The sequence below is a fragment of the Aulonocara sp. 'chitande type north' Nkhata Bay genome, linkage group LG7 (assembly GCF_057382095.1).
Source record: "Aulonocara sp. 'chitande type north' Nkhata Bay isolate Kocher_YH1m ecotype deep benthic linkage group LG7, A_spYH_male_GT1.1, whole genome shotgun sequence".
In the NCBI taxonomy this organism is placed as follows: domain Eukaryota; kingdom Metazoa; phylum Chordata; class Actinopteri; order Cichliformes; family Cichlidae; genus Aulonocara; species Aulonocara sp. 'chitande type north' Nkhata Bay.
In genome coordinates this window covers 47,183,642-47,195,712 of record NC_141350.1, presented here as the reverse complement: position 1 = coordinate 47,195,712, position 12,071 = coordinate 47,183,642, and the positions used below count along the sequence as shown (strand labels likewise).

The following is a 12,071-nucleotide window of genomic DNA, read 5'->3' as shown; positions in this document are numbered from 1 at the left end:
TTAGCTTACTGTATGTCAGTAAGCCTCACAGGCCACTCAGCAGCTCAAGTAACTGCTGATAGCATTTGTAAGGTCAAGTCATGTACTTCAGACAACTGATATCCAGCAACTGCACAATCAGCCCTAACCCTAAACAGATTGACTTCAGTGGAAGTGTGACAGCTGAGAAACACACACAGACACACGCACGCACATAAAGTCTTCTACAAATAGAAGGCAAACCCCTGTGGGTTTAGTCTACATCCATTATTCATCCTCTTTCTGAATTTATGTGTAGTCACAAAACATAAGAAAGTCGTTATTATATTTAGGTAAGAGATAAACAATATGCTGGAAATAGTACAAAATCAAAGGGGGAAAAAAGTAGAAAGGTTACTTCATATTTACTGAGTTTGTAATTTCATAAACAAATAGGAACAAGTGGCTTTCCGTTGCTCCCTTCTGAAAATCAAGGCAGCCTCTCCAACTTTTGAAAGACTACAGAGGGTATCCTGTGTGCCTGGGCCTTTACATGTTGTTGGAATGTGGTAGGAACCAAGAGGAAATCCACACATGGGGAGAACATGCAAAATCCACAAGAAACAGACTCAAACAAGAGCAAACCCAGCAGTGGCAGCATAGCTCCACTATTTCATACAGAGGCATGCTTAAATCGCCAGCAAGATAAAGGTTCCAGTATAAGGGATTATCATTAAGGTAAATTACTTCTCAATTGCCAGACGTTTTGCATTTATTGTGTGTGTGTGTGTGTGTGTGTGTGTGTGTGTGGGGACACACTCTACACATGGCTATGTGAAACCATTCTGTTCAAGGGAAGAATATTGTCTAGAGAATATAGCATTAGAAAACAATATTTTCTTGAACTCCTGAGAACTGACAGGGCAATCAGAATAGTTCAAAATCCTTTCTAACTGTTTTTTTTTAACTAGAAAAGTTTCCTCATGTTAGGTTTATTCTCTATCAAAAATAGGTCTCATTGCTCCAGTTATTTGGCTTGTAGTGTGAGGTTTTCAGAGATGAGACGAAATTTATCTGAATGGGTTAACCCTCAATTTTTTTTTATCCTCTTCCATTAAGTAGAACCATGTAATCCAACAGGAATGTTTAAATCGATAGTCGTGCCAAGAAAGCTCACAACAAAGCTGTTAGAGCTCAATCTTTTTGACTTTTTATTCTCAGAACCAGAAGAGAAACCTGTGTGGGTAACCCATCAATTACACTGGTTGACTTTAATTACACACATCTTTTTAAAGCGAGGCCAAACTTCAACACAAACTGGACTCAGCTGGCAATACAAATGTATTGTTTCATAATCTTCTCTCTGTTTCCGTGTATATCTGTCTTTCATCTCAATCCCGTTACATGATACTGCGTAACAGTATCGGGTTCCCTCAAAATAAATAAGCTCCTTTCATATTTGGATGTCCAACAAGGTAACATATGCATTGCATGTGAGCGCCTTCTGGAAAACAACTGGGTGAAGAGTTGAATGAGTCAGTTGAGATGTGAAGCTGTGGAGAAGCAATGTGGACCATAGAAGCAACATTGAAACATCTTTTAAAATATGTGAAAATCTTAAGTACACTTGCAAAATTGTGCATGTGTGGGATAAGGTACGAGCTAATATGCACTTCACAAGTGTGGTCAATACTACACCCTACACATACAAATACACATAAACACACACGTTTACCTAGATGTGTTTGTGCTTTGGTGAGGGAGGTGATAGAGAACCCATCTATCACTAAAACAGCGTTTCAAAAATGCTGTGCAAAGATGGGGAAAAATCTGACAGAGGGATGACCATCTCAGGATGACTCCATCTATCAGGTCTTTTTATTTATTTTTTTCTGTAAAGTGGCCAGAGAGAGTTGAGTAAAACACACATAAGGGCCCACTTAGAGTCTGGTATGAAAAGGCCTCAGAGCAAGATGAAGATATTCCATAAATGTGATGTTTTTGGTCAAAGCGGTGGAAACTTCCTGTTATGACAGGGGCACTGGTGAAAGAGTGATTGATAAAGTAGAGAGAGATTCTTGAAAAGGGTTTCACCCCAGGTGGATATGACATGGGGCGAAGGGGGTCCTAAACCTCCCAGCATAACAATGACCTAAAGCACAGACCTGTTGCTTCAGAACAACGAGTCAAATACTTTCCTCTTAATTCTTTTGATCTTTTATAAGTGTGAGGAGCATTTGTAAATAGATTCATAATAAAAATCTACAAGACAGCTAGGTGTGCAAAAAGGGAAGAGCACTTTCTAAAGTGAGTATATATGTAGGTTTGTGTGTGCTACTATGTGTGTAAATGTGTGGGAATTTTCCTTCCTTTAAAAAATTTACAGCTGCCTGTTTCTCTTCCAGTAGCGATTTTAATAACCCTTGGCTATGCTTCCTAATTCAAGCCAGACAGACCTACAGACAAATGAACCAACAGACAACCCCTTCCTCAACTTAGGGATTTGTCTTCTTATAGATGGCAAACAAGCAAATTATAGCATGGTTGAACATTAATTGGAAGATAGATCTGCAATGATAAATAGTAGAATTACTAAGAATTAAGTATAATTTATGTGTCAGTCCTCGCGGAAAACCTCTTATAAAACATTTTTTTGTGAAAATCCTGTTCTAAGAATCAAAGGTTGTATTTGTGAAATATTCATACTGGCAATATCAGCGAATGGTTGCCCAAATGATTCTGGATAACGGTGTGGTCACAACAGCAGCGTGCTACTGAGAATGTAACTTTAGTCAGAAACCCATAGACCCCATATTTTATAAGTGTGAGGAGCATTTCAGCGTAACATGTCAACAAGCAGGGTGATTTTAATTTTACAGGCAACATTTTGATCTACAAGGTTTTCCTAAGAATCTATAAAGGGATTTACATGCTCACATCCTTGTTGGGCCAATAGCAAGCACATGTTTGTTTGTTTGATGAACACAGATTTAGTTGAGGGTTAGATCTCTTGTGTGTACAACTGACCTAAGGGGCACACCTAGCTATTACCATTAATATTTACAAAAAGAAAAGGTTACAGGGTAAGTGACACGAGGACAGGCCCCCAGTCTGTCACAGGGCTAACCGGGAGATACAGACAAGCATTTGCACCTATGAACAATTCAGGGTTACCCATTGACCTAACTCATGTATAAAAACATACATACTATGACAGGATATTAGAGAGCCCAGAGAGAAGCCACAAAGAGAATACGCTGAAAGTGCCCCGCCTGGATTTGAAGCCAGGGCCTTCTTGCTGTGACAACAGTGCTAACCACCACACCAGCGTGTTGTCCACAACAACATTGTATATGTATATGAATTTAGGATAATAGATACTTTACTTCATTGAGATTATCTTTTTTATCAGATGGTGACTTGCGATGGGGTTATTTTAATTCAGATACCCAAACGCTGTTTCATGGCAGGGAATGGTCATATCTGTAAAAGGGAATGCCTATATAAAATAGATGTGACTTCTTCAGTACCAGCACACAGTGTTCCCTAACCACTTCAAAGGAAGAGAAAGATTTGAAAAACAGACAGGAATAAAAGACACATATACAAATCAAGCAAGTGAGGGAAACAGATTTGTTCTGAAGATAGTATTATGTAAGAAGTTGGTGTTCCCAGAATCGCTTTGACATCAGTGAACCAAGAATGTAATCGGCTAATGAAATGAGACAAGATTATGCTTCACATTGGACTTTTCAACCTTAGTGTGGAGGTGTGCGTGTCTTTGCAAGGACTGTGCAGCTGAAAAAAAGATGAGAGCATATGAGCACTATGAATCTGGCCAGACCATTTTATTACCAGCGCTTTGACTCGAAGCACATTTCGTTTATTACATTTAAGACACGATGTGCCCAGTCTTTCTTTTGAATGTGAATTGCTTTATTTTACCAATTATATCCAGCAGTTGTACAGTTTAGGTTACAGCTGTGTTGCCGTTGGAGTCAAAGTTATACTCCTGATTGATTGCAAGTTATACAGTCCAAACACCTTCATAAAGTTGCATTCCACTGTTAAAACAAATTAGAGTTATGTCAAAACTGATCATTTGCAGTAATGCTTCAAGTAAATAGTGCATTTTATTTGCTGTGAGACTATTTTGCAAGGTATTGCAAAGCTGCAATAGATTTTGAAATGGATCGAGAAAGTAGTAAAGACGCTTGTGGTTCAATAAGGACAATCTCTATTCACTCATCTGCCTATATTCCTGGGTATTCGGCCCGTTAGACTATTCTTTACATCACTTCCGATTTTTCACAAACTGGTTTCTGTCATCAAATGGCCCAACTATTTCCCTGCCTATCTTCTGTAAGCCAATCAATTTTTGGCAAATGTGAGAAGAGCCTTGGTGTTCTTTTTGGTCTTCAGAGGTTTTGTCCTTGGAACTCTCCCATATACAGTGGGGCAAAAAAGTATTTAGTCAGCCACCGATTGTGCAAGTTCCCCCACTTAAAATGATGACAGAGGTCAGTAATTTGCACCAGAGGTACACTTCAACTGTGAGAGACAGAATGTGAAAAAAAATCCATGAATTCACATGGTAGGATTTGTAAAGAATTTATTCGTAAATTAGGGTGGAAAATAAGTATTTGGTCACCTCAAACAAGGAAAATCTCTGGCTCTCACAGACCTGTAACGTCTTCTGTAAGAAGCTTTTCTGTCCCCCACTCGTTACCTGTATGAATGGCACCTGTTTGAACTCATCATCTGTATAAAAGACACCTGTCCACAGCCTCAAACAGTCAGACTCCAAACTCCGCCATGGCCAAGACCAAAGAGCTTTCGAAGGACACCAGGAAAAGTATTGTAGACCTGCACCAGACTGGGAAGAGTGAATCTACAATAGGCAAGCAGCTTGGTGTGAAAAAATCAACTGTGGGAGCAATCATCAGAAAATGGAAGACATACAAGACCACTGATAATCTCCCTCGATCTGGGGCTCCACGCAAGATCTCATCCCGTGGGGTCAAAATGATCATGAGAACTGTGAGCAAAGATCCCAGGACCACACGGGGGGACCTGGTGAATGACCTGCAGAGAGCTGGGACCAAAGTAACAAAGGTCACCATCAGTAACACACTACAACGGCAGGGAATCAAATCCCGCAGTGCCAGACGTGTTCCGCTGCTGAAGCCAGTGCATGTCCAGGCCCGTCTGAAGTTTGCCAGAGAGCACATGGATGATACAGCAGAGGATTGGGAGAATGTCATGTGGTCAGATGAAACCAAAGTAGAACTTTTTGGTATAAACTCAACTCGTCGTGTTTGGAGGAAGAAGAATACTGAGTTGCATCCCAAGAACACCATACCTACTGTGAAGCATGGGGGTGGAAACATCATGCTATGGGGCTGTTTTTCTGCCAAGGGGACAGGACGACTGATCCGTGTTAAGGACAGAATGAATGGGGCCATGTATCGTGAGATTTTGAGCCAAAACCTCCTTCCATCAGTGAGAACTTTGAAGATGAAACGAGGCTGGGTCTTCCAACATGACAATGATCCAAAACACACCGCCCGGGCAACAAAGGAGTGGCTCCGTAAGAAGCATTTGAAAGTCCTGGAGTGGCCTAGCCAGTCTCCAGACCTCAACCCCATAGAAAATCTGTGGCGGGAGTTGAAAGTCCGTGTTGCTCGGCGACAGCCCCAAAACATCACTGCTCTCGAGAAGATCTGCATGGAGGAATGGGCCAAAATACCAGCTACTGTGTGTGCAAACCTGGTAAAGACCTATAGTAAACGTTTGACCTCTGTTATTGCCAACAAAGGTTATGTTACAAAGTATTGAGTTGTATTTTTGTTATTGACCAAATACTTATTTTCCACCCTGATTTACGAATAAATTCTTTACAAATCCTACCATGTGGATTCATGGATTTTTTTTTCACATTCTGTCTCTCACAGTTGAAGTGTACCTCTGGTGCAAATTACTGACCTCTGTCATCATTTTAGGTGGGGGAACTTGCACAATCGGTGGCTGACTAAATACTTTTTTGCCCCACTGTATGCCATTTTTGACCCATCATCGATCCACTCTTGGAGTAAGTTTGGGACTGCTCTTGTGCAAATTCACCACTGTTTCAAGTTTTCTCCATTTGTAAATAATGGCTCTCAACATGGCCTCTGAAATGACTTCTTTAGATTGTGCCATGATGTGTTATTCACAGTTAATTCATGATTTAACAATAGGGAAAATTACTTTTTCACTCAGGGCCAGGTAGGTTTGAATTTTCCCTCGACAAAATAAATCATCATTTAAAAACAGCATTTTGTAAGTACTCAGATTGTCTTACTCTAATATTAAAATTTATTTGATGATCTAAAACATTCATATGTGACAAATATGTAAATTAATAAGAAATCAGGAAGGGGGCAAATACTTTTTGAGAGTATTTTACATGTCTCCTGGAATTAAAGCTTTCCGGTTCCAGTTCCACCCAGAACATTTGGAAGTGCTGGGTGGTATAAAATCTTTGTGAAATACCCAGAGCTCAAAAGATGTTTTAATAGATGTTTAATAGGACTGTCTGCAGCCAGAACTTGTGACTTCTATGCTCATGGACAGTTTTGATAACTTTTATCGAAACTTTAGTGTTACCTCAGCAGTGGTAGTGTCCTCAGGGCTGACAACAATCAAAATGGAAATACTAATAAAACAAGAATGTTTATTTTGAGAACTCATGAACTGTATCACCTCTATCTTCATGTTATTGGAATTAAAAAAAAAAAAAACATATCTGAGACTGATTGATCCCAAAGGCTAATTCAAGTAGAATCTTTCTTCAAAGAAAAGTAGAAAAAGGGATATGTCTCTCTTTCATATTCATGTTTTCATATTCAAGTATTTATAGTAAATTTTGCATCTGTTCATGAATGTCTGTTTTCCATCTCACAAATTCACATATTCTCCTTTCTTGGCTACATTCTCATCCGACTTGTAGTGACTGATAATCCAGGAGGGAAAAAATTAATTCAAATTCTCTGTGGAGTCCCACAAAGATCAGACCTTGGCCTACTACTTTTAAAAGATCCAACATACTTTCTATTATGGACAATTTATCCATCCACATCTGGGTCAGAGTCACAGGGCTAAGCAAAAATGCTCAGACTCCCCTCACTTCAATCACCTCCACCAGGCTTTACTCTGAGCCCCTCCCTCTTCACCCTATGGCCAAGACCAAACACAGAAAACTAATTTCCATCCCTTGTATCCTGGATCTCATTCTTTGAGTTACTGTCCCTAGCTTGTGGACAAAGGTGAGGGTTAGAATATAGATTTACCAGCTTCACAGCTTCAAGCTCAGCTCTTATCATCCCAACAAATGCCACATCAATCCGTATGTTAATCTCATACTCCATTGTCCCCTTCCCCTAGGGGCTACAACTCCTCCCCCAACCCAGAGTGGGTACCCTTTCCTCGCTGTGAACCACGGCCTAAGACTTGAAAGTGCTAATTCTTATCCCTGTCGATTAACACTTGACTGAAAACCAACACAGCATGTGTTAGAGGTCACCACTCAAAGGAACTAGAAGGACCATATCAGTAAAAAAGCAGTCAGCTGGTCCTGAGGCTACCAAACTAGAAACCATCTGCCACAATTTTGCTTTTACTTTATACCACTATAAAATGTGCTCACATCTACAAAACTGAGCACATGCCTTTCATCTGGCTGAATGGATACAAAAGTTATTCATAAATAACAAGTCCTTGTAATATCTTTGAACTGTCAATCATCATTTGTGGCAAACACTCAAAGTACTACACAAGAAAATATTTGGCATAAAACTCTTCCTACTCCCTCTTCTGTCCTTTCTGCTTCCATAACAGCTTACTTACTGCATACTTTTTGCCTCTCCTTTTCTTAAAAGCATAAATTATCACTAAACGAACTGACATTGGTGAATAGACAGATTGTGCATTGTCAATCAAAATATAATGCAATTATAAATCTGCAAAGAAAAATCAACTCCAAGGTTTTGTACATAAAATGTGTATGTCAGTAGCTTTTAATGGATTTTTTTACATACACACACATTGTTTCTGTGCATACATGAGTAAACTACTTTGTGGTACTAGAACCAGTCCAGTTAGGACAGCTTGCACACAACATATGGAACAACCAACAGAAGAAGTATCTTTAGCAATATTAAAGTCAGAGTCCAGACCACGCATCAGAAAAGCAATTATGTGTAACCCTTCTTATACCCTTAATCCGCTCTTGCTTCTCTCTCCTTCTTGTTTTAATTCATGTTCCACATACAGCTCCCAAACATACCATACAGTACAGGCGAGTACTGTTTCTTTTTCTCCAGGCTACAATACACATGTGCCATCTCTCTAAGAGAGCATTAATAGATTGTTTTGCAGACAGCTTTACAAAGCCATAGAGAAGGATAAAGCATTTATATGGCCTTTATTGCATCTTGGTCAAAATCCAAAAGGTTTACAATGTGGTGTAAACTACCCAGATCATTTGTTTATGTGTGGTGTGCAAGCATCTGTGTGTGTGTACTGTATCTCCCCACATCTCCATGCAAAGAGATTTCCTTGTACTCCTTGTACTTGACTGTTTGTTTGTTGGTATCTGCATGGAAGCATTTAATATGTGCTGCTTTGTGACAGTGGCAGCAAATCTCTGCCTTTTAACAGAGACTTCAATGTGTGCAGAATGAGCAGGAATGGCGCTAGGGAAAGAGAGGGAGGGAGGGAGCGAGAGAGAGCGAGCAGACACTATGCTATGATGTCATCATCCCAGTGGACCAGAAATACAAAGTGACTGTTTGAGGTGATGGTGCAGCATGCTCAGCAAGAGACTAAACACTTTTATGTCTGTGCTTGTTTAATGCATGTGCGTGTGGCGCGCCCATGTGTCTGTGTGTGCGTGTGGATGTGTCTTTGTATGTCTATGTGTAGTAAACTAGAAAAAGGAGAAGACTGGGGCTCCACTTTTCAGTGCAGCACTCATCTACCTGGAAGATTATGATGTCATTGTCCCTGGAGGGTTACTGTGCCAAGCATGTTTTTTTGTTTTTTGTTTGTTTTTTTGCAGGTGACAAAGTAAATCCATAAACAGAGAAGAGAACAGAAAGAACGTTTGTTTGCACTTTTGTCTTATTGACATTTGTGTATTTGAGTTTACATGAAAGCTTGTTTGAATATGCATAGACGGCTTCATGTGTGCATGCATTTTCCAGTAACTACACAAAAGCTCTGACATTTTTGCACTTGAATGCTTGCGTTGTATGTTTATGCGTTCTTGTTTCTCTGTGTGAAATGAGCTATGTAGCTGCCTATACGTAGTTAAACATGTGTGCAGCAGTGTGTTTGTATGCTCACCTGACTCTTGATGATGTCATCGTCCTGGTGGACTTGCAGGACATATCCAGAGTTGCAGGAGATGGTGCAGCGGTCTCCATTGTAGAAGTGGTGGCCAGGGCTACTGCACTGCTCTGCATTGCGGATCCGGGGTTCCTGGCAGTCAATGGCCTCACACGAATAATGTACACAACTACGAGGCATTGTGTGTGGGGGCAGGGGTGGGAGGGTGTTAAAGAAGAAGAACAGACAACAGAGATGACAAAGCTAAAAAAAATAAAAAATAAAACAAATTTGAAAATACCACTAATACACATTTTTTGTGAATATAATAGCACTGCAAACTCAGAAACGTGGAAGCAGTGCTCCAAAAGAGACAAATTATACATCGAATCCGCCACATCATCCATCAATGACCGCTTAACATACCAAATCAATAAACTACACGGAGAAAAGGCTGCCATATTCTGCAATGCACATGAAAGCGGAGTGTGAATATTAGGGAATTAAGAACAACGGGATAGATGCTGTGCAAGCTACAATGGTGCAGTTTGACCACAGTTCTGTTAGGATCCTGATGGAGAAGGCGTTTAACACTCTTGGAATGCTTGGGTGCCCAAGGCACCTTTTTACAACAGTCTGCATTCTGTAGTATAGGGTTCCCCTATGAAGTGAAGAAAGAAAAGAAGGAAAAGTATTTCACTCTCCTTCTCTGTCATTGTGTATGTGTGCGTGTGTGCGTGTCTGTGAGGGGGTGGGGGACCGAAAAGAGAGAGAAAGTATGTAAGAAAATACAGATCTGGAGAAACATTGTTAAACTCAGTCCTGCAACAATGGAATTTGTATCTTTCTTTTTTCTGTCTTATTTTACCTGCTTTCATTCCACATATTTTTTGCACTGCATGCCTTCTTTCTCAAGATTGTTAATAATCTAAGCCTTCTGTTTACATATACTGTTCCATATGCCCTTCATTTTTTCCCTTATTTTGCTCCCAGTATGTTAACTCATGTTGACAAAAAGCTACGTTGAGCAGGTGAAGAATAATTATAAAGCACAAGAGCAGCGGTCCCTTACGTCTACTCTTTGAGGACAAGCTTGGGAGACCTAGGAGGCTGCTTCATGGACTCTATGGCTTTGAACAAAATCTCTTTGTGGTTTTTTGCTAGTCACTCTGGAATTTATGACATAAATTACAATTAACTACCTGGAAAACTAGCCTCCTTTCCTGCAAATGAGAATACATTATACACCACAGGGGAATAGTTTGTATGACAGAAAGGAGAATTCAAGAGAAATGAGGGAACTATACAAAAACTTTTGTGAATATTGTTTCTTTTTCTGTTTTGTTGTTTGCGGGGACAAATAAAAGTCCAAGAGTTCTCACTCTGGTGATGAGTGTAAAAGTTAAGAGAAGAAATGTGTGACAAACTGAAACAAAACCAATATATACACACATATGTATATACATATATACATATATGTGTGTGTGTGTGTGTGTGTGTGTGTGTGTGTGTGTGTGTGCGTGCATTTTCTTGCAGACAAGCTTGGGACATAAAACTGAGTCATGTTAATAGCTCCTGTAGTTAACAACTCAGGGAAAAAGGGGATGTGGTGTTTTGTGGAGGCATAAGTATTACGGGAAATATGCTGCTCAGCCCAGGAGAATGAGAGAAGGAAAGTGGGCGCAGGAGGCACAAAAAAGGGGAGAATTAAGAAGAAGAAGATGGCAGTTAGAGGGAAAGGAGGGTCATGTGCAAGTAAAGGATGAGAAGACAGAAAAGGATACCAGAAGTAGTGGAGGAGCAGAGATGTAACAAATCAGGGAAAGGGAATCGGGATGTAAAAGAAAATGTAGAAGAGAGACAAGCAGCTTTCAAAGTGGGATATAAACAGTATAATGTAGATGATGAATTGGTATTGATTAAAGAAAAACAGACTTAAGACACAAAAACACAAAGCCTGGATTCTTCATGTCTAAACGGCACTGAGCTGCACTATATTATCATATTCAGCTTGTAGCATGTTCAGAGCTTCTGAAGATAAGTGGGTATTGTCTCTTTGGCTTGCCATCATATAAGCAGTGTTTTCAAGAGCTTCTGGAAATTAGATCAGGTTGAGAGAATATGAAAGAAAGAAAAGTCGGCAAAAAGTCTTGGAGAAAGCAACTATGCCTCTGTGTGCGGCAACAAACAATTTCCTGGCTGATGCAGATGCACAGCAGTTTTAATCTATTTAGGTGCACTTGGATGTCTAACTGGCACACAACAAAAGCCACAAACAGCTCTATCTCTCCACACAGAACTTCAGACCATCCATTCTTTGGGTATTGTGGTGCGTATTAGTGCATTTCTTGTTGAAAGGTTTGTGGAATCATCGTCCCTGTGAACTGTTGCGTGCATGACGGTGGTGTGGAAATTGATCAATTCTGACTGTGTGTGTGGTCTTCTTTAGGTATGTTTGTGAGTGGGTACTTGGAGGTAGTGCAGGCTCAAAATTGTTATTTTATAGCCAAATAGGTAATAACTGTTTTGGTGTTTCAGCCAGCAGCTGTTGAAAATGATGTAAGCATCTTTATTGGCTTTTATTATAGTTATTGTTATTATGAAGCTTTCTTTTCAGCTGTTATGAATCTTTATGCATCTCATGGTATAATTTCCAATTTAGAAATGGTGCTCTGTACTTGGCCTCCAATTTGATGCCTGATTGATGGCCAGTTTAAAGTTAGAGTTGAAGAAACCGCAGCTTG

At 40.0% G+C, this 12,071-nt stretch overlaps 1 protein-coding gene across 1 annotated transcript in view; it reads right to left on the bottom strand.

Annotated features, from left to right (window-relative positions):
- pappaa (pregnancy-associated plasma protein A, pappalysin 1a) overlaps positions 1 to 12,071 on the bottom strand; it is a 105,157-nt gene that overhangs the window by 27,739 nt on the left and 65,347 nt on the right. The window contains exon 14 of the mRNA XM_086300867.1: positions 9,346 to 9,517. Within this exon, the coding sequence (XP_086156993.1) occupies positions 9,346 to 9,517 (172 nt within the window). The remainder of the gene's footprint in view (positions 1 to 9,345; positions 9,518 to 12,071) is intronic.